Raw genomic sequence first — 23,932 nt, forward strand, 5'->3', positions numbered from 1 at the left:
CCACTGAAATTCAGCCAACCCAATTTAAAAGAATTCGTACCGAAGCCTTACAGATTTTGTTAATTTTCTGGTAATAGGATGTTGGTTAAATATCTTATTTATTTCCCTTACTGCCTCTTATGTTTTTCTTTTACATAAGCCAACCAATCTTTAGTAATATAATCAAGAGATTTTCTCCTCTGCAGAGAGACAAGCCTTAAAGGGTTTGAAATTTCTGCTTGTAATAGAGATATGAAAGAAGTTTCATGTTTAGAGATTCCTGTATCTAATGAGGATAAAACATGTACAGTCTAAAAAAGTAATCACTGGAATAAAAAGCATTCCAGGAGAACAATAAACCAGAATACTTCAACAGAAGCAAACTTCAAGGAATGAAGATACTGTAGTACAAAATTATGGCCAAAAATACTGTATTTTTAACCAGCAAGATAATTTGGGGGCAGTATTTATACAACATTAGTTTTTTTCAAAAACTATTTCCCATCCCCAAACAGACAATACATGCATTTGAATGACATTTTAAGAACAGCAAGTATGATTTTTTAAATACTGTAAGTTAAAAATGTATCTGACAAAACTCCCTAAATATACAGGTCAAAAAAGGACCACCTCCAGGTGGATATGTGAAGTATCCAGCAACAGTTTGCAGATTAGAGTATCCTTTGAAAAAAACAATTCCTTACAATCAAATTTGTCTGGCTGATTTTATTAAATATTTTCCTCACCATCACTTTAATATTCACTTGAATACCCCCCCTCCCTTTTTTTCTTTAAGAGATAAAGCTTATGTGAGAGTTATAGTATTCCCTTTAACCAGCAAAGCAATGACTCAGTGGGATTTTACTTACACTTAAATGATATTTCTTTTTTGTTTGATGTAACTCAGAATCATATGGCTGAACAAATGCTGTGTGAAGAGTGAGGAGAAAAAAACAGCAGTTTTGAACACATGTTTGAGGAGCTGGTAGGCAAGATCATTACTGAATTGACCATGGGACATGGATAAAGGATATAAATTATTAGTGCATACTAAACTGTAAAATGTATGGATTATGCCCAAAACGAGAATTGTAATTACAAAAAAAGCAGATGTCTAAATGTCCAAAATACAGCAGTTAACCTCATGCAAGAAGCCACTTTAATTTTCTAGTCAGATGGTGACAACATGATGAAATCCCAAAGACACATATGGACTATATAATTGGTTTTTAAACTAGAGGTAGGTCTTTGGAGGCCATGTTAACATATTGTGCACACATCATTAGTTAAACAAATGAATGTAGTAGTTAGTATGCAGGGTAACCCTTACAGAGACTTTCAAGAACAGCAGCACATGTAATAAATTATTTGGGTACATTTTATTTTTTTCAAGTGGGTTAACATGTTTCTGTGTTTTCCTATTATTTCAATCTTTTGTGAGGAATGCAAAACAAGAGAAGGGTCATGAGAGTGAGTAATTTGAAGGTCATTTGCATCTTACAACCAAAAGCGGGGAGTCTAGCGGTATCTTAATATGCAGCCCTTTTCCCCCTCCATTTAAAGTTTTTGCAAATCATGCAGTCAGTTCTGACTGATATCCAGCATAAAAAGTCTCTTCTCAACTTTCAGACTTAAAAAAATGATTCAAAATCATGTGGCAGTATGATTAAAAATTACAGTTCATACACCTTGACAATCAAAATAGTCTTAATTATAAAAAGTAAAACTGCCCTTATAGTTGTATTATCCTCTATACCTCAGGACAGTTCCAGTTAATTTGTGAAAAAGGCAAGTTGAAGGTTTTTGTAAAACACATATTACAGCTTTCTTGTGCTAGTGAACATCTAGTATACACAGGTTCCCAAGAGGTTTTCTTTTCCTCCTCCCCCATTTATGATATTCAACAAAAACACACTGTTTTGGCAAAGTTGAAAGGGTTTCAATTTTGTTGTTTTTGCCCTCAGCTTCATGTTAGAGGCACAAACTTCTGCTCTATAAGGCATAGTAGAAACCATCAATTGACCAAAAAAACCCCAAAACCAAACCCAACAAAACCAGCAAAGAAATACATTGCAAGTGGGAACTGCTGTGTCATTGAAAAAGGAAGATACGTTTTTGTAAACTGGCGTACTGCAATGCTGTGTTAGGTGATTCATGAAAAGCTTGCCATGGCATTTTGAAGATTTTTTCCCTCCCCAGAACATGCTCAAATGATCTAAACATTTGCCACAGGTTCAACTTACCTAAAACATACCAGAAGTATCCCAGTGGCACACACTCTTGAAAAGTTTTGCAATCACAATATAACTACAAAGCATGAGTAAACTTTTGTTTTTTGTTTTTATACAAAACTTAAAACCAACTCTCCCTTCCCACTCCACCCCAAGCCCCTGCACCCCCTAACCCCCCCAAAACAAAAAAACTCCTTTAGGCTCCATTGCCCTCTATTTGCCACAATTCCATTTATATCACCATATCTGGGATGTCAATCTATTCCCATCTTAAAAGAAGGGATATTATCATGTACCCCAGAGTCAACCATGGAAAATCAGGAGCAACTTTATAATGCCATATATAACAAGACTAATTATTCTCATGATCCATTTAGAACATCAGTGTCACTTTTTATCTTCTATATCTACCTGCTGTAGATTTATTAAATAAAATATCTTAACTCACTGGACACTGATGATTTTTTTTTGTTTTGTTACATTTAAGGTTTTCATAACCTTTCAAACACTTCTGTATTATATTCTGTCATATGGTGTTTTTAGGGAAGTGGCAATGTATAACTGTTAGTACATTTGTACAACAGGCTACAATAGTTTTTAAATTCACTTTTCCAATAAAAGCCATCAGAGAGGTAAGACTAACGTGCTGTGCATTTGCCAAGAAAAATGTATTAAAGAGCTCACATTCCAATTATAGATCATATGGCAAAAGTTCTTCTAACAAAGTTGGTTTCTACATCTGTATAAAGTCCTGTCAAAACTCAAGCATTATTTTGAGAGTGTGACCTTTGGGTGTTGTTTTAAATTTACCTCTAATCAGGAATGTACAAATGATTTTATACAGCATGATGCTAGTACCGCTCTGTACTATAGTAAAGTATTTTGTTTGTAAATAAAAAAAAATCCCTAGTCAGAAATAAACTGACAAAATTTACATTCTTCTCTCTTAAAAAAGTAAATAAAATAACATTATTTAAAATGTGAATTAGCTATGACATACAATTACATAGATACATATCAATACAGCACATTCAATCTGCCAAAAAATTAATGATTACAAAGCCAATATGGATGCTGCTATATTATATACATACACACACACACACATATATATATATATATGCGTGTATGTATGTATGTATGCATGTACAATGATTATAGCATTCATAATTGCACTATACCTACAACCAGTTTTAAATTACATAGTGTCTCATGAAGGAGAAAAAAATACAACTTTTGTTATTATTGTTGTTTTGCATTGGAGGGGCGGGTTAAAGATGAACCACATCTCATTAGTATTTATTGTTAACTTTGGTACTCAACTAGTAAGCCATTCTCCCCTCCTCACGCTGCTCTGAAGGAGCAACTTCTACATAAATGCACTCTAGTGCTACATGATATTGTGGATAATCAGTCCAATTACATGTCAGACCTCTGAGTTCTCTGCAGCTTGCTAGCAGTCTTGTGACTGGTTAAAAAATGTTTTTTCAACCCAACCTGCAGAATAGAGCCTCATACATGTGTGTGCTGTCTTTGTTGTTTAAAAAAATTGCACATTTAGAGTTCAAAAGTAAGATATTTGCTGTTTCGTTTAATAAATATTTCTATGGAACACTGAGAGAGGCTACTTTGTATTAAGCCTATTAGATATCTGTCAATCCATTAACTAGCAACTGTATCAAGACAGGGTCCTGAATATGATTATTCATCAGTAATTTCATGTTTTACAATTAAAGGTGCCCTGATATTACTGCAGAAAATGTTCCCTGTATTCTCATACTATCTTTGACATACGGACAGAGTAAAATTGTCTTTAAATTAGTATAGACAATATGCATGTGCATGATGCACCCAACAGCATTTTCACTCACGCTGCTGTTTTTGGCATTCAAAATGGAACACTGTCTTTAAAAAAAGCAGGGGGAGAGGAACATATGAGTTAAAACTTCAATTCTTTATCATTTGGCAGTTGTCTCAATCTGGTCGTTTCCCAATCAATCAATTTGGCATTTCAATTAGTATCTTACGTTTCAAAGCTATTTGTTTTATAAAAAGCCACGTTTGGCAACATGAATTTTTTTAATTCAATAAAAATAATGTTTAAATTGTGGTCAAAAATATTTAAAAAGCTCTAACTAAAAAAAAAACCAAACCAAACCAAAACAAAAAATAAAAAACAAACAAACAAAGCCAACCTGAAAAAACACTGTTTCAGGCTGTAGCCTCTGGGGAAAATGTAGTGTCTATGGCATTTTTGTTTGGCATCTATGATTTGAAAGAAAAGAAAGAAGAAAGGACACATGACAATTAAAAAGAAATTCGATCATATTCCACATCACCATTTTGCCTTAGTCATTTTATTACTGTCTTCTATGCATTGTTCTGATTTGCCACGTTATAGCTAAAGTTAAAATCCATGTTACTACAACTGCTGTTTTTGAACCCAATATCCTTAACCACAGCGTGAAGACAGTTTGCAAAATATCCATGTCAAGAATTTTAAAATCACAGTATCAATACTTTTGATCCTTCAGAAAAAGTACATACTGTAAAATTAGAATGATTGATGGCTTAAATTGTGAGGATAGTATTTTCCTGATCAGATCACTGTAGAGAAAACAGTCTGCCAAGGAATGCAACTGAAAAATAAGGCCATTGTACCTTTGAAAACAATAATAAAATGCAGTGGAGGAAAGGGGAGAGAGTGAGAAAGAAAGTCAGGGAAAGGGGAAACCAGCTTGATTTTCCCTTAATAGCAAAAAAACCCCCTATCCTTTGTGAGTGCATGACTGAGAATTTAAAACACATTGAGTCACAAGGTTTTGCCTAAAAAAATGAGGAAACATGCTGTGAATGTATTTCAGCATCTTTTGTTTTTCCTCAATATAGTTTAAATAAAATCATAATATTTACTACAAACTCTGTGAACATTCACAGAGTCCAGGCCGGCAATAAATTAGTATTATGCAAGTCGTTTTCACAGATAATACAGTCCCTCTTGTATATCTTCAATTGCCCGAAGGGAATTTTGGGGGGCCTACTAGGCACAGTTAGACCAGGTTGTACTCCTTCAGGTTTAACTGTAGGATAGTGTCCTTGACAGCAGCAAAGACGAAGCGGATATTCTCTGTGTCTGTAGCACATGTGAAGTGAGAGTAGATAATTTTATCACTGTCTGGATTCAGGTCCACGAACATCTTCAAAATGAACTCTCGTGCCGCCTGTGCATCTCGCTGGGGTCCTGTTAGGTTAGAAAAGAAAGTTAGTTTTGCGGAAGCATGAGCTTCTTCTTTGTCAGAGAGACTCCTACTATGTCTAGCACAGGAGTTCTCAAACTGGGGGTCAGGACCACTCAGGGGGTTGTGAGGTTATTATATGGGGAGGTCGCAAGCTATCAGCCTCCACCTCAAACCCCGCTTTGCCTCCAGCATTTATAATGGAGTTAAATATATAAAAAAAAGTGTTTTTAATTTATACTCATAGGCTTGCTATTTGAAAGTGGTCACTAGTACAAAAGTTTGAGAACCACTGGTCTAGCAGTAGGTGGAAGAAAGTTGTAGTCTGCGATACCTGCGTGAAAGAAATAGGGAAAGATTATTTTATAAATCAACTCACACCATGCCCTTGCTCTTTTCTTCTCACTAGGACCTTTTAAAATAAAATGGAGGGAAATTTCAGAGATAAAATTATGCTCATGAGAACATAAGTATTTTCCTGCCAATTAGTCCCCTTCCCCACCAAGATACCCTACTAAATGGGAGAATGAAATGGACAATCTGTAACCACAAAGGATGAGCAAAACAGAAATCAATCCTTTTATAATTAATCTTTCAGTAATTTCAAAGGGTTAACCAGTGTTTGGGGTATTGTAATTCAGTGTACACGTTTAAACTAAAAACTAATCTTGTATTGTAACATTTATTACTTTTACAGCTGTGCCTGAGGATTTTAATACATAGTGTCAAGTATCAGAGGGGTAGCCGTGTTAGTCTGGATCTGTAAAAGCAGCAAAGAATCCTGTGGCACCTTATAGACTAACAGACGTTTTGGAGCATGAGCTTTCGTGGGTGAATACCCACTTCTTCAGATGCATGCTCCAAAACGTCTGTTAGTCTACAAGGTGCCACAGGATTCTTTGCTGTTAATACATAGTGTAAGTGAGTTACATTCTAAACTATGATGACACTGTCTCAAATAGAACTTCATTAATTTTAACATTTGCTGATAATGAAATACAGTTGCTTTGTAGCTGATGCACTTGTTACAAAGTTGTTACATTACAAAAGTTAATGATCTAACTAATCAATTGTTTTATCTAACTTACACACAATAATTATCCTATTAAATCAAAATTGAGGCTGCAATTCTCAGAAGGGCATGCAGTCTATGTAATCAGGCTGCACGTTCAGCTATATGCACATGAGGCAAATGGACCAAACACTCACTCTCAACTTGGAATAGCCAATGTGCATCATGCAAAGCCAGTACTTCAGGGAATCGGCAGGCGTGGTCACCACATGTTGCTGCTTTCTCAGACCAGCATTTGTGAGTGTGCTCCAAAGTGTAAGGGCCCCAGGGTGTCTCAAAGAAAAGATCTCCAGATTTTTATTTACAATGGGCAAAGCAAAATATTCTTCACTAGCTTTGTCTTTAGATATGTCTGAACCATTTGGGCTGAAATTTTCCAGAAAAATTTAGCCTGGGCAGACACGTAGCATTGAAAATTTCAACCCAAATAGTTAAAAGTTTGTCAAAGTCATAAACAACTGAAAACAGGATTTTATGACAGGAAGTGCTGGGACACCTTAGTAGGTGGGGCTGACCTAGGCTTGAAAGAATACTAAAAATAATTACTATTCAACTGTCAGATTTCAAATAAATAGAGGATTATCAAACTAAAACTATACTGAATTGTAAATAATAACTATGGTCTGATCCTTGCGGTTGTTCTACATCAGTGAACCCCTGCAACTGCGCAGCACAATTTGCAGGACCAGACTTAAGTCTCTCAAATCATAAACTACAGGCAAGTCTCATCTTACGTGGGGGTTCCGTTCCGCGGTTAATGCGTAAAGCAAAAAGTGCGTATAGTCAAAATTACATTGAGTTGAATGGCGGGTGGCATCACCCGCACTACAGGTACAGTATTAAAACTGTTATTTTTCTCTTTTTTTTGTTTTCTTTGTTTTTGTTTTTGCTTTTGCCGACTGCGTAAAGCTGAAATCGCAAATGTTAAATGTGTGTAAGATGTGACAGACCTGTAGTGTTTTCCTAATCTCGGTCTTGAAAATTAGAGATACTACCTTTTTCAAGCCTCATCAAATTTGTAGCTTATTCTGCTGTTCACTCTCTGGTAGGGACAATGGAGCCTTTAGGTTAAGTACTCAGCCCTTCAGTCCACTCACCAGAGGAACCTGGGACTTTTCTTCCACTCCAAGCAAAGCCTCCACTCAGATACCTTAAATAACTTCATTTTCGCCTCATGAAAACTTCCAGAATGTACATCCTGCGAGTTTCCTTAGCAACTGGTATGTGACCTGCATAATGTTCTCTGGAACAGGCACATTAAACCTTATATAAGTAACATAAAATTAGAATGAAGGAAACTCCATTATAAAAATGGAGTGGTGGAAGGGTGGGAGGAGTCAGACAGATCTCTTTGAAGCACTGAAAGGACTTATGCCATGTTCCCTTCAGATATCCAGTTCTTAAAAAAAGTTAAATGTAAATATGCAAGAAAATGTATATATTTGGCAAAAAATTCATTCTGTTCAAAACCAGTAGCAAAATATCTTAAATTCCTAGAAAAAAAATATTCTTTTAATTAGATCAGCAAACACAGTTATAGGCTAGTTTGAAATTAGGTCCACTGATAACATGAGAATATTTCCTCAAAAATCTAAGAATTCTGAAGACATAAAACCCTCATAAATCATAAATCTAAAATCACAAATCACAACAGCAAATCTCAAATAATTTAGTATCACACAGATATCGTTCCACTCCCCACAAACAATGGAGGTATAGAGTAAAATCCTGGCTTCAGTGAAATCAATGGCAAAATTCCTCTTGATTTCAATGGGATCAGGATTTCACCGATAGACTTTATACATTTTAGGGAAATCTTATTTAATATGATACATGGTTTGTGATTACTTCCAGTGAAGCTGGTGAAAATCTACCTGATGTTCTACCTGTTTTCCTATAGCTATTATAAAAACTACTACAAGACTGTAGACAATTTGAAATCATTAGACATTCTCAAAATTGCTGTTTTCATTTGTATTTTTTTCTTTTTCTCATGTTTTTAAATCTAGTATGTAACAACTCCATCTTCTCAACCATCAGTTAATCATTGATGCCATAAGTACATATTCTATTAACTCCGCAAACAACTGTTGATGATTATTGCATTACAAGCTTCTATGTACCATATAAACTAAATACATTTCTAAGGCCTGGTCTACACACGTGAATAACACAGCTGAAGTCAATGTACTTAGATCAACTTACCGTGGTATCTTCACTGCGGTGAGTCGACTGCTGCTGCTCCCCTGTCGACTCCACCTGCGCCTCTCGTGGCAGTGGAGTACAGGAGTCAATGGGAGAGCGCTCAGGGGTCAATTTATCATGTCTAGACTAGACGTGATAAATCGACCCCCGCTGGATCAATTGCAGCCCGCCAGTCTGGAGGGCAGTGTAGACATACCCTAAGCAATATGTACTGGAAAGATCTGTTGGTCTGCAATTTAGACAATGCTATTTCTCACATATCATCGTTGTAGTGTAAATGCAATCAGTATCTCAAGATCTGGAGCATGAACTCTGGTGTTGCAATATTACTTACCATCATACTCTGGGAAATAGTCAACTAGATGGGAGTACATAATTTTCTCCTCTAGAAGATCTTTTTTATTTAAGAACAGAATGACCGAAGAGTTCTGGAACCACGGATATGTGATAATTGTCCTAAACAGTGCTTTGCTTTCCTCCATTCGGTTCTGGAAGAAAATAAGAAAAAGAGAAAGGAAATGATGTGGTCACAAAATATGTTAGCTGTGTTTGCAAACTGAACCATTCCATCATATGAATTTACTTGTTGCTCCCTAGGGTTTTATAGCTTCAAATCACAATTTCTGTATAAACAGTTTGTTAACTCTGTAGGATGTTTCAGTTATGCAAGTTGAGGGTAATGTACTATGAGCATGATTTTTTTTTTTTTTTAAAAAGGGCCATGAATGTTAACGGTGTAATAGGAACTGACAAAGTCTGTCTACTTATGTGTACAGCTGCACACAAACCCACATTACTGGAAAGCGTGTGGAGGGAAAGCCAAATGTACAAAAACAAAGCATAAGAGCTGAGTTAAGGAGAGAGCATTCTCCTTTGTTTTCAATTTCCTAGTTTTTGTTGGTTCAGTGTTTCAACGTTCACTGCTTAACCATTGCTGAAACATAAACTGGATTTGTATTATTGTTTTAATAGTCCTGAAATCTATAATTATGTCTGAAAGGACTTGTCTATACAGCAAACTTTCATTGTGTTTCAATACAACTGAGGAGAATTTAATTATCTGACATGATGCTGACTTTACCTAGGGGCAGTACAAACTGGGTTCAGAATTGTTCCAGCTAACTATGGTAGAACTCCTCTCCTCTCCTGTGAATAGCTCTATGACATAGCCCTTGATAACCACAGACTTGAACAGCAGTAGCAACAGCATGATGAAAGTGAAAGAGGATTGTTACAGTCTAGCCATTGCCTGCAGGGTTCTAAAGAGCAGCTATGAAAAAATCAGGTGCCCTGCTAATTTTACTGCTGCTTGGCTATAAGCCCCAGCATAGGCACTGAAGCCGCATGTAGAGAGACAAAGATAATGCTTTACAGTTGGGTTTTATTTACTTGTGTGCTTTCGTAAATTTTACATTCAGTTCCTTAGAACATTTTTGTTAAAAGAAAAAAATCAACTCTGCAGAAATTGATAGGTTAGTCCTCTCATACCAGGGCAAGTTTCCCATTGGCGGATAAACAACTGGAATTTTCAAAGCTCTGCAATAATTAATTAAATCTCACAACATCCGTTTAAGACAGTAAATATGGGAAAACTAACACACAGAAGGTGGGAGCCACACAGGTACTTAGACGCCTAAGTCCCATTTTTAGACGTCACTGTGTTCCACAAAACTCACACTCGGTTGCTGCCTAACCCTGCAAGCACCTAAACTCACCTAGCAACTATATTTTTTGCAACAGAAATTCCCTAGGTGCCTATGTTCCTCCCTCTGGGCATGCACACTACTACCTCCCTCTAGGTAGCTGGGCACCTATCTGCCACCTAAACCCCAGAGTGATCCACACATCTGGGGAAGATAGGCGTTCAGTTGCCTAAGTCACATGTGGGGCCTGAACTGGTAGGCATGATCAGAGGCTGCTTAACTCCACACAAAGCAACTAGAGGGATGTGGGAGGAGGTGGCCACTCTTATAACCTTTAGTCCAGTGTGTAGGGTACCCAACTCCCGTTGAATTCAGTGGAACCAAGATTTCATGCAGAAAATTCAAGTGACTCACTCAAGGTCACTATATCAAGACACTGGCACAGATGGGCACAGAATCTAGATCATTAGACTGTCAAGTCTGTGCTTTAAACACTAGACCATGCTTCTTCAACATTTTGTATAGCCCACAGGTTCTCAAACTGTGGTCCATGGACCACCAGTGGTCTGCGAGCTCCATTCAGGTGGTCTGCGGATAGTTCCCTTTAAGGAACTCCCTTTAAGGTGGACAGCCGCATACAAGAGAATGAAGGGCCACCCACCTAATTAGTGGAGCCTCGCAGGCATGGCTCTACTAATTAGGTGCCTAGAGCCTGGGGAAGATGCCCATGTAAGGTGAGGTAGTGGTTTTGGGGGGATTAGACGGTAGATGAGAGGGGGCAGTGGGGTTAGAGGAGGAGGAGGTGGAGGGAATTTGGGACTTGCAGGGCTGCAGTGACCAGAGAAAGAGGTGACTTTCCCCCAGTTCCAGGGCTGGGGCTGCCAGGGAAAGATGGCCTTCCTTCCCAGCCTCAGCTCTGTGACAGCTGTGGAGGGGGAGAGACTCCTCTCCTTCTCAGCCCTAGCTTGGGAGCTGCTGTGGTAGGGGAGAGAAGAAGAGGCCCTCACTCCTTCCCAGCCCCAGCTCAGAGGTTGCTGCAGCAGGGGAGAGAAGGCACATCTATCGCATTAGAAAGGTAAGACTACTGATATTAAAATATGAGTTGTGTGCTTTTATTTGTAGAACAAAAAAAAATCAATTATTATTTTTTTTATATAGCATTTTATTCAAAGTGCTTTATAATAGTTAGCTAAAGGTACAAGCAACATTTGGAAAGATCATTAAGTTGTCCACCGAGACCCTCAGCAATTTTCAAGTGGTCTGCGAAAAAAAAAGTTTGAGAACCACTGGTATAGATTTCTTGCTACAAACCTATGCCCAAATCCATTTATAACTCACAAAAGTAATTAAATTGAAATCATTTTTATTTCCAGTTTGGCCTTCATAATCATAGAGCTGTATCATATCTTCATTTGACATCAGCAAAACATTTCTACATTTCTGAATCCTTACTTTTGATAACTTAAAGTTTGATTCCACTCCACAAATCTCTAACTGAATTTGGCATTTACAGACACAGTGTGAGTGTAGATCGGCGTTTGTGGGCTAACAGCATGTTCTCCTTCCACAGCAAATTAAAGAGCTATTGAAAACACTTCAAACCTTATGAATAATTAGCAAAGTGCACAGGAAACACAGTGGCTTGAATTATTAATACAAGCGTGAATTATATGCCCTTTGCAGAACTCTTAATGGGAGTTGCAGCATTCTCATCCAGCTATCTGACTGTAATGCAGAAGTCTCTCTCTGTGATTTTCACAGAGTTACACAGACAAAACATGTCAGTTTGCAGTGGCAGATTAGCCACTGGGCCAATGGATCCGTGCCCAGGGGCCCTGGCCAATTGGGTTGCCCCTGCATCCCGACCTGCTCTGCCTGCTTGCTCAGTGTTCCTGCTGGGTAGTGAGTTGGGGCATGGGGGCTTGCCCCGCTCCACTGCCCGGCGCTCCTGCCAGGGAGTGGGGGCTTCCCCCACTCCTCAGCAGAAGTGCCAGGCAGGTGGATTGGAGCAAGGCCCCGTGCCCTGACCCCACTCCCCAGCAGGAGCGCCAGGTGTAGGGCGGCACGGGACAGGGCAAGCCCCTGTGTCCCGATCTGATTTCCCCAGCAGGAGTGCCGGGGGGGGGGGGGGGGGGGGGGGCTGCAGGTGGAAGGGTTGGGGAGGGGGCCCCCACTTGCTCTGGCCCAGGGCCTCACAAAAGCTTAATTTGCCTCTGCCAGTTTGCATAATCTTCTGATTCTTGTTCCAAGAAAACTCCTGAAATCTATGCTTGGCAAAGATGGTTATTAGACAGCTAACATGTTTTACATTTTCTTTTTCAAAAGGATGCCAAACAAGATGAAGTAGAAAAGGCACACAGACTAAGTCAACATTCATACTTTAAACAGGCCTTTTACCAAAATTCATCTAACTTATTAACTCTACATATGCAAGTCTGAAAATTCCTATGGGACACATACAATAAAGAAGCAACATCTTATTAATAAAAAATATATACCATTCATTATAACATACAGTTATAAATTATTTGAGTATGAAAGTTGCCATATATAGTCAGCATTCTTGTTCTTATAGGCTTATCAGTTACTGAAAAAATTGTAGTTTTGTATTTTACAGTCACACACACTATGAAGGTATGAAATATTGATGTCATGCTTAGAACTCTGAGGGACACATTCTGTCTTCAAGTACACCACTGGAGTCAATGAGTTTGCATAGGTGTAACTGAGGGTAAATTTCCCTCTAAGTGTGTAAAATGAATTTTAGTTACTCATAGACTTTAAGGTCAGAAGGGACCATTATGATCATCTAGTCTGACCTCCTGCACAAAGCAGGCCACAGAATAGTTATTACACTGTAAAAAATTGCCTACACAAATTTTACTAATTTTTCAGAAAAACAGTGAGACAGAAACAAGCAGATAATGACATATACAAATAAAGAAGAAGAAAAAAGAAAGAAAGATGATAGGTGTTTTAATTTGCATTAAGGGCCTGATTTTCCTGTCCTACTGATGCATATTAGGAATAATGCCACTGAAATCAACTGTTACACACTGCTGTAAAAGAGGTGTAAGAGGCGTTTTTGTTTGCTGGTATCTAGGACTTTTACGAGAAATGGATGATGATTTATCAGAAAAATCAAATATCATCAGTATTGGGCTTATATCCCAAATGTACCTAGTTAGAAGACAGCAGAATGCAAATTGACTGGTATTTGCATGGGCATAAGGCAGAGATCATCAATCAGCTCCTCACTCTGCCCGGCAGTGCTTAATTTGCTGAGCACTGTTTTCCTTCTGAATATGTGGACAGTGGAGAAAGACTGGCTCTGATTTCCCTAGCTTCAGTAGGGAGGGGAAAAACTTGCTTCACTCCCGTTTCTGATGACTAAGAGAGAGAGATCTCTTTGCTGAACCAAATACACTGTGATGACCTTTTGAAGTCAGTTGCTATTGCCAGTGATGCACAGTCCATAGGAACCCTTGCCTGAGAGGGCTATTCAGAGAGTGTTCACCTAACTGCATGGAAAAATCCTGGAAAGCAAAGTTAGTAGCAATCACAACCAGCCCTGCCTCATTCATTGCACAATAACTAGAAGGTGCAGTAAAGAGCAAACATTGCACCTATCTAGAATTTTTAAAATACACAAACTAACATTTGACAGGCTAGCATGTGCACAGAAGGCCCCTTTCCTGTAGAACAATTAGAACGAGAGAGAGAGTTTAAATTTCAGTATGTGGGTCACGTTCAGCTCCGCGTCTGTATTTTACTGGATCCGGATGGTGCAGTTGACAGGTTTTTTCAGTGTTTTGAGCTTGGATGAAAACTAGCTAGTTGTCGCTCAGCCCAGTTAAAACAAAGGCAATACTTGTAAGTTAGAGGAAACCACTAAAGGAAATGGCAGAGGGGTAACATCTGCTCCTCGTCTCATGGAATTTGTCCACATTTTGGTACTTCAAGTTTGCAATTTTGTGAGTTCTCACTGAATCCTAAGTTACTTCTGGAAGTTCCCATACTAACAATGACTAAGACTGGCTCATTTTTTCCTTCCCTATCTGCTCTTGGCAAAATGGATATTCCATTTTCCTTTACATGTGGACTGTTTTATAGTTATAATTAGAGCCCTATCAAATTCATCGTCCATTTTGATAAATTTCATGATCAAAGGATTTAAAAAATTTGAAATTTCATGGTCCAGATATTTAAATCTGGAATTTTATGGTGTTATAACTGTGGGGGTCTCAACTCCAAAGGAGGCTGTGGGGAGGTCTGCAAGACTATTGTGGGGGTGGGGTATTGCTACCATTACTTCTGCACTGCTGCTGGCTGCAGCACTGCCTTTATAGTGTTTTCAGTTTGCTCCCAGGTGAAATTCAAGGTCATGGTTTGGACTTAAGGAAGGTCTCAGACAGTTGCTCTCCATGGTTTCACCTAAAGAGATGCGATCACCTGGGATGCTCAAGTTCACAATGCTCCTAAAACAGCTTGCCCTTTGATCCAAAAGAGTCTAGGTCTGATGACTTTTAGGGCATGCTGCAAAGTCTTTTTTCACATGACTGTTTTAAGAGGAGGGAGGAATGGGAGAGTATGGGCTGAGTGGGAAAGATCTCAGGTCCAATCCTGCAACTACCTAAGCATGGGCTTGGCTTACCCATGGGTGTAATGTTAAGCATGGATCTATCTGTTTGCAAGGTCAAGTCGCATGTGTGTTTTGGAGGGTGGAAGAGTGTTAGTGTTTATAATGGGTTAACTGGGGGTTATTGCATTATTTTATAAGATATCAATTGTAAACACATCTAGAACACTGGATACATGTGGTTTTATGAACTGTAATAAATAAGCAAATACTGAAAACCTAAGAGTGGGCAACCTCTGCTCGTACATTACAACTAACAGGCAAATACAATTTCAGATGAATTTTTCCACAGAGAGTTCTTCTAATACTGCTTGTACTCTGGTTTTTCTTTAAAAACAAACCCACTCTCTATTGTAAGAACACAGATGGAAAACATTATTGCTCCATCTTGTTAACCTCATGTTAATTGCTATATAGTAATTTGTAATGAATAATTTGATTTTCAAACAAATACACAAAAAAGAAAAGGGGCGGGGGAACCACTCTGAAAGTACTACAGAAAACACTGACCATTTGAGACCATCATACATGTGGGAGTACTTTCTCTTTTGAATTAATTTATTTGGTCATCTGTTAAGAATAAAGCTCTTTATTTGCCTTTGTATACTGCACAGGATCACATAATTATGTGGCCTATTTGACATAAAAACGAAAATAATACAAAACACACTTTGTGCCAAGTTCCTGCCTGGAGGTTAAAAATGAAAACAAACAAACAAAAAGTTGACAAATTTGATAATGTGCGAGCTATTTTCAGCAGGGCTCTTATATTAAAGGACTACAGAAGTGAGGAGTTTTTGAACCCTGCTTGCCACACCCAGTTCCAGATTGGCTGTAATCTTCCCCCCAAAAGACTGTCAGTTCATGATTGTAAGTATTACAGTCACAGTTAAAAAGATGGGCTGGATTTTCACCAAACCAACACACTTGTGCTGGCATTCCTCCTCCAAACTTTCCTTCTGTTCCATGGCTGAAGATGGGTCTCATCTAGCTGTCCATCATGTATATCCTTGTTTGCAGGCCGTTTTTGGACAGAGTAAGCAAAATGTAGCTACTTCCTGAGCACTGTCAACCACGCTCCTGAAACTTGGCCAACAGAGGCAGTGACTGTAGCTATGCCAAGGTTAGCCAGCTCCAGAATGGACGATTTTGATTCTGCAAACCTTCCAGCCTCAGTTAAAATTTGGAACAAAGGATTGTTTAAGATCAGATTTGGAATAACCTTCTGGTTATGGGCTAGCAACAGTAGGTTTAAACGTAACACATAATTTCTGCTTAGGCGTGCATGTACAATATATATACACTGTACAAACGATGAGACAGTGACTACTCAGGGGAGTCAAGCACTGCACCTAACAAGTGTTTGCAAGATCATTTTGTCCTCTTCAGTGGGATACAATAAGTTTTTCTTTCCTGTAGTTTTTTAATTCAACAAAGGTACCACAAGAGAACAAAGGTTTGGTTTTGAACACATCACATACGAACAGTGGTTATCCCCCCAACCCCATTCTTCCTTTGCATATTTAGAGCCAGAACTTCATATGGGGTAAATCAGCATACCTCCACTGGAGCTATGTCAATTTATACAACTGAAGATCAGGCTCAAACTTATGTCCTGTTATGGAGGCATAAAGTAAACACCAAATAGCGTATAGTGTTTTTTTTTAGGAATACGCTCTCTCATATTACATATAAAGTAATGAGCATTGTGCCCAACCTCCAACTTGAGTAATTATTAGAATTGTGCAAAACCTGCTGGTGTTTGGTTCATGCTGGCTGCTTATAGCTTCTGTTTTGTAGGTACTAGCTTGAAGATCCCAAGGAGCAAATCTAGTCACCTCTTCCATGGTGGCAGAAGGCCCCTTTGAACGAGAACCAGTGTGGTGCTGCTATGCGAGAGAAGAATCCCCAGTGCGTGCACCTCTTCCTGCACAGTGGTGTGGGGGGTCGAAGGCATGACATGAACATGGCTTAGCTACTGCATGTAGGCTGTAGGGTCTCAATGTAAACCTGTAAATGTTGCCATGAAATCAGAGTGATTCACTATCCTGCTTCACTCTCTCATTTAGTTATCTCGCTATTGTCAGCCCTAAGTGTTCAAAAATCATGAGTCAGACCCATACACTCATGAGAGTGCCTTAAAAAAAATCACATGATTTTTAAAAAAAAAGTAATACATTTGGGGTTGTTTTTATTTGCCTTCTTGGTTTTGAGCCTTTAGGATTTCATGTTTTCAAAGCTTTTTTCCATAAGTATGAGAACTGGAAATGTCCTTGCTTTTTTAAATACAAGCTGAGAGTCTCACATAAGCCCATGATTCCATGAACTGACACTTTTGTGAGACTTGCCATCAAATCAGAAGAATCAGTAAAAATCGATGTTGTAAGGAATGGCCATGCTATTACCATTTCCTGCCTGTTCAAGCTTCTCAGTTCTCCCCGCTGGCACGTGAATGCAGATGTCATTGACACAGGTAGCAGTGGAACTGAAGGAGCGTTGCCCAAGTTACCAAACTGGGTGAGACACAGTTCTGAGGAAGCTTCTCATGAAAGACCTATTTATTTGCCCATTCTGAAGGAACAGGCCAAACAGCACCCACTCCTATTCCATCCCTCAAAAACAACCCCCAAAATGAGGAATCATACCAGTTGATTTCCCCAGAATACTATGCAGAGGATAATTTGCAGACCACCATCCGCCCTCAGAAGACACAGGTAACTGGAGGACTGTAAAAGAGAGGAAGGATCTGGAGACAGCCCAACCCTCTCCAAGGTTCACTTTAGTTTTGAAATTCAAAGGCAGGTTTTACATAGTTTTGGGGTTTTGATGCAAAAGTTTTTCATAGCCCTTGTAATAATGGCTTGATTTTCCTTACAGTATCACCTAGAAATATTTGGCTGAACTAGCTGGTGGCCTAACACCACTGAATTCTGACCCATTATTCTTCATTTCCTTTCCTCAAGTGTTATGTAGCATTGATATACATTAGTAAGTAGCTGATACATTTTATCCCCCAGTTAGCTGCATTTCACTAATGGGGAAAATGACTCATTTAATTTGTAATGTACACTGGGATCCTTTTGAATAAAAGGTACAATGTAAATATGTCACTGTGATGAAGTGGGACTGTTCTTAACGTTTCATCTGAATACTGTGTGAGTGCTGCAGTTTCTGGCCGACACTCTTGTCTCCTGGCAACTAATGGCCCGGGCCCTTTCCCCTTGCAAGGGGATGCTAAAGGTGTGGGAGAACAAAGAGGTCAGGTGACCTCCTGGCCTGGGAAAGGAACTCAGCAGAGAAGGAAGGGCTGGAGGAGGTTTCAGTTTGGAGCTGGCTGGGGATGGGAAGTGAGTGCAGACGGGGTTGTCTGGCTCTCTGGGCCCCAAAATGGACCTGGCTGAGGGGTCCCGTTCTCTGTACCTACAAGCTCTGTTTTAGACCATGTCTAAATGTCCTCTGATAAACCTCTGTTTTACTGGCTGGCTAAGAGTCACGTCTGACTGCGAAGTGGGGGTGCAGGACTCTCTGGCTTCCCCAGGACTCCGCCTGGGTGGACTCGCTGTGGGAAGCACACAGAGGGGCATATGTTGAATGCTCCAAGGTCAGACCCAGGAAGGTGAAGTCATGTGAGCTTCTTGACCTGAAGACAGTCTGCTCCAAGGGAAAGGAGGCTCCTCAAAGTCCTGACTGGCTTCGTGGGGAGCAGTTTCAAAGCATTGCTCGGAGACTCCATGACAGTCACATCACTTATTACCGAGTTTTAAGTGCATTGACATATTATGGAAGCATCATATATTATGTCTGTAAAGTTCAAGGAAACCCAAGATGGAAAGGGAGTCCTGTAATTCAAGTTCTGCTTGTTTCATAATTTATAATAGCTTATAATACAAAGTTCCAACAATAAAATCCAGCTGAGAAAATTTTAGGAGGAGAGAGATAACCCCCTGAATAAATTAATATTGTAAAACTACTTAATTCATACTCACTTCTGTTTTTTACGGCTATTGACCACATTCACAATAGGCTCAGTAGTCAACTTGCAGAAGCAGGCTGTCGGTTACTACACTCACAAGCCCATCACACCAAAAGGCACGTTGTGGAATTGATATGCTGGATTGATATACCCCCACTTCGCAGAAAAGAGGAGACATTCTTTCTGTTTACTGTTGCCGAATTGTGGGGTGGGGGATGGGAACAGATAGGTAGTTCACTCCCTGCAAATGTCTTTTTTTTTTTCAGTTTTAATAGAAGGCTTCTTGTGAACAATTCTTGAAGCACCATTGGTGATGCTGGCCTCAGAAGAGCTCTTTGGTTTGTCTGCTGGTCAGTGGTCATTGCTTACTGAACTAGGGGGTAGAAATGGTAATTCCTCAGAATGAAAGGAAAAACATCCAGGGGACCCCATTTGGATCAGCTCTTTTTGAAACCATATGTGGTTAAGGTACCCTCATAACTAGAGAAAGACAGTAACATTAATTTTAGGTTGTCTTTTGGGAGGTTTTTTTTACCCTTTTTGTTTTTTATTTTTAGCATTTATAAGAGCTGCCAGCATTTTCACCTGCTTTGTTTTTTGTACTTTTTTTGTGTGTGTGTTATATGCATGGGAGGCAACGCTTACCAGATTTTTTAGGGATTCTTTTTTTTAGTGCTCTTAAGTTGCTGTAACCGCTTTTTGATGTTAGGGGCTGACTGAGAAATAAAGATAAGCCGGACTGTGGACTGTGCGTCCGGGGTCTTGGGATCTAGGTTAGTATAGGTACAAAATGCTTTACAAAGTTTTTTATAAAAATCGGAAGGGTGCTCCTCTTTCCCTTGCACAGTATTATGAATTTTTGACTAATTTAGAGTTTTTTTGCTTGCCTGTTTGAAACTTATTAAAATGCAGTCCTGGAATGTTTTTAAATTTGCTTGGTGGGCCGGATCATTCGAGTTCCATTGGGCCAGATTAGCAAGGGTTATAAAGTCACGGGAATGGCCGCTGGCTTTCACGGCAGCCGGGGCACCCCGAAGGACCAGCTCCTTCTCCTCTGTGCATAACAAACAATTCTAAATTTGGCTCACATCTTGCCAATCGGGATTATGAGACTGGAAAATGGTACGGAATCGCCTATGGACGACATCCGGGTCGTCCCTGAGGCGAGGCGTAGTGATTTGCCAATTCATAAGGTCCGCTGTGGTAAACGGAACATGAACGTGATGGTCCACGACATTCCCTTCTGTCGTTGGAACTGGGATGACCCGGAGGGTTGCTTGAATTAAATTGCCCATGGGTTTTTTTTAATAAACTGATCTCAATTTAGTGTGGGATGGACTACCCAAGAGGCTAAAAGACTCTGACCCACTACTCGTCATTCCACCAGTAGCCGGTTCGTCTACTCGAGCTGTAGTGTCCTCAGTTTTCCCAGGCAGGGGTTTCTGTGGTAGGACTGCTATCTCTGAACCCACGGCTGCAGAGGAAGGTATTGAGCACTTGGTAGTGCTGCTGCTACCAGTGGCCGAGGTCAAGGACAGTATATGGGGGGATTTTTTTTCCCGAAAATCGGCTTTTTTAGGGGCAGAAGGTTTTGGGTATTGAGGGGCTTGAATCTGTATTTTTTTAAGTGACAATGAGCTTCATTGTCCCACAAGAACCAATAATTTATTTGTTCCGGTGCCTGGTTTTTTAGCACTAGGCGCAGAGGAATTAAGTGAGCTGGAATGTCAAAAGAGTCGAACTCGGGCCAATCGGTACCCAGGGCTGGCCAATCCTGGGTACAAAGCTGCAATAAATGCCTCTTTGACATTCCTTTCTGAACACCAGGTAAAGGCCATTTATTTAACATGTAATTTAAAGGGTTATTTTTAGAGGGTTTTTGATGAGACCCACCCATCCCCTTTTCTGGCACTTAAATAGAGAATTAAATAGAAAGAAGGAGGGAATAATGGTTTAATTTAAAAAATTCAAGCCAGCAATTTTTGCGTACGCTGACTGCTACAGGGGACGGAACAGAAGGATCTTAATATGACTTCAGGGCTTTCTTGCATGCTATGGCTTCCACCCTGAGGAATTACGAACAAGAATTTCAGTTTCGCCTACACACCTAACACCCAAAGGTATAAGACAGAAATACAGTAACCAGGTAACCACAATATAACCAGAACCCAGGAAGTGTTTTTTTATTTTATTAGGGCTTATTTTACTGGAGCACGAACCCCAGCACCCGGTGGTGCTGCTCCTAGTTCATTGCAACCGTCCGGAGTCCGATGTCCAAGCTAGGAGGGTCCCATCTGGGTCGCCAGAAACTGTTACCGAAATGTTGGGTCCACCTAGCTGAGAGCCAATGACAGCGAGACAGGGATAAGGAAAGGTTGCTTTATTTTGCAGAAGAAAGGAGAGTTTTGGTACCTTGGTACAACTCTCCTTTCTTCTGCAAAATAAAGCAACCTTTCCTTATCCCTGTCTGGCTGTCGTTGGCTCTCAGCTAGGCAAACCCAACATTTCAATAACAGTTATAAAAAACAGACTTTTGGAAACTGTCCTGATCCTTCTGAAAGCAAACAATAATCTTGCTTGCTCGCCCAGAGCAGAGCTGATTTGGCAGACCTTTTCCTCTGATTCAGGAGAGTCAGAGCATTATCATGTATTCTCAATCACTGAGTAAAAAAATTCCTTATAAGGCAACCCCTTGACTACTCTCTTCACAGAAATTGCTAATTAGTTACATGTTCTTGGGTTTATTTATTTAGAATACACTGCACCTCTACCTCGATATAACGTTGTCCTCGGGAGCCAAAAAATCTTACCGTGTTATAGGTGAAACTGCATTGTATTGAACTTGCTTTGATCCACCGGGGTCCGCAGCCCCGCCCCCCTGGAGCACTGCTTTACCACATTATATCTGAATTCATGTTATACCAGGTCACGGGGTAGAGGTGTATAATATGTATGGTATGACTTTTTTGCATTTGTACTCACAGTTAGCTGTTTTTTAGGTATTTTACTAATTTCTTTGTTGGTTCTTATGTTGCTAATTCGTTTTCTCAAAGGAATTGAAGTAATAAATAAATAAATAAATAAATAATGATACAAGTTTACAAAGCCCAAACTTGTTAAGTTGATGAGGTTCCCACCACCTCAGAAGAGAACAGACACCCACTACATAGTTCAAGCTTGGGGCTTATCTAGTGCAAACCATAATAAAATCTGTGGCACAAAACCTGCAAACAGGCAACTATTAATAAGCAAGAAGAAGGGTGGAAATCTACTTTTTCTCATTTCAGAATCCTTACTTTTGGCTGTATGCACATTTCAGAATTCAGCTCAGCTTCAGGACAAAAGTAAAAGAAAAGATGGCTGCTGTTGGTTCTGTGTGCTATGGGGAGAGACCATCAACAGTGCCCTTTCATTGTCCTTATAAGAAAGGTACAGAAGAGGGTGTTCCTTAATGCCCTTTTAAAACTCTCCATGGTTTACAAGAGTCTTCAGAACCCACTATGAATAATCAGTAACTGAAATCATCAGTACCACACATCAGCAGTCTGTGACCTCTGTTGAAAATAAAAGACCTCATATAAAACCTTTTATCTGCTATAATGTTTGCCAGAGGAGAGTGAGAAGTGAAGTGGGGAGCAGAGAGACCTCTCAGAAATCACATGGATGAGAAATTATAGCATAAATTCCAACAGAAACTGAACTTTCCAGTAAAATGTTGCAATGCAAATTCCTGAGCATGATATGTATTATTACTGTTCTGGATTTGTATGACTTTTTATTAGTCTATCACTAAACAATTTAATATAATTACAATGAAGAACAAGAACTCTATGACTGATACAATAACTTCCTTCAGCTCCCAAAACAAATACTGGGGGAAAAGAAGAAGTCACTTGATATCAGAACAAACAAACAATTCTGAGCTAACTTTAAGTACGAGTACGTTAATGGAACTATTCCTCTGCTTAATGTTAGCCACATGCTTAAGTGCTCTGCTGAATTGTGGTCTAAATTGCTCAGATAAACTGTCCTTTTCACAACAGAGAGAAAAAAATCTACATCATGCACACTGCTACCTCTGAGTGGCCTCTCCCAGTTTGTGGCCTGCATGGAGAAAAGCCATAGTGATTGCTGGGCGTCTCTGGGGCTTTTGCATTTGGAGAAGAATTTGCCCCCTGGTGTATTTCACTGAGATTTACCCATTATGAAAAAGAAGTAAATATATTTTACATTTTTACTCTGAAGCCAAACCTTCTATTAATAAAAATTATTCCCATCTCCTATGCTCCACAGCTTTATACAGAGATTGGCTTCAGAATGATGATGGCTTCTACTAATTAGCACATGGTAAATGAATGGCTATTAAATGAGAACAGATACTGTGTTAGGTGATACATATACAGTACAAATGTGTTCGTATAGTGCTGAGCAGAATAGGGCCAGGATCTGCGACTGGGGCCCCTAGAAGCTATCACAATACATATAAATAATAACAACAACAACAATACATTTACTGTATTTAAAGTTTAAGTCCTGATGACTTAAGACACTTCTTTTCTTACAGCTAAGACCAGCTAGGTGCTCGGAGTAACTGCCCTCAGATTTAAATGGAGCTGTTGTCAGGTACAGTTGCCAACTTCCTAATCGCACAAAACCATGTCCCCCTTCCCCATGGCTCTGTCCCCCGCTCACTACATTCCCCCCCACCTCGTGGCTCGCTGTCCCCCGCCCTCACTCACTTACTTTCACTGGGCTGGGGCAGGGGGTTGGGGTGTGGGAGGAGGTGAGGGCTCTAACTGGAGATATGGGCTCTGGGGTGGAGCCAGAAACGAGGAATTCAGGGTGTAGGAGGGGGCTCCGGGCTAGGACAGGGGGTTGGAATGTGGGAGGGGTTGAGGGCTGGGAGTGCAGGATCTGGGGTGAGGCCAGCAATGAGAGGTTTGGGGTGCAGGAG

At 39.8% G+C, this 23,932-nt stretch overlaps 1 protein-coding gene across 1 annotated transcript in view; it reads right to left on the reverse strand.

The window, feature by feature from the left end:
- Nucleotides 1–393: 393 nt before the first annotated feature.
- Nucleotides 394–23,932, reverse strand: part of LOC127046725 (guanine nucleotide-binding protein G(q) subunit alpha) — a 229,312-nt gene continuing 205,773 nt past the window's right edge. Inside the window, exons 6-7 of the mRNA XM_050944215.1 lie at nucleotides 9,058–9,211; nucleotides 394–5,451 (exon numbers count right to left, since the gene is read on the reverse strand). Of these exons, the coding sequence (XP_050800172.1) occupies nucleotides 5,261–5,451; nucleotides 9,058–9,211 (345 nt within the window). The 3' untranslated portion in view covers nucleotides 394–5,260. The remainder of the gene's footprint in view (nucleotides 5,452–9,057; nucleotides 9,212–23,932) is intronic.

This window comes from Gopherus flavomarginatus, chromosome 3, assembly GCF_025201925.1.
Source record: "Gopherus flavomarginatus isolate rGopFla2 chromosome 3, rGopFla2.mat.asm, whole genome shotgun sequence".
In the NCBI taxonomy this organism is placed as follows: Eukaryota; Metazoa; Chordata; order Testudines; family Testudinidae; genus Gopherus; species Gopherus flavomarginatus.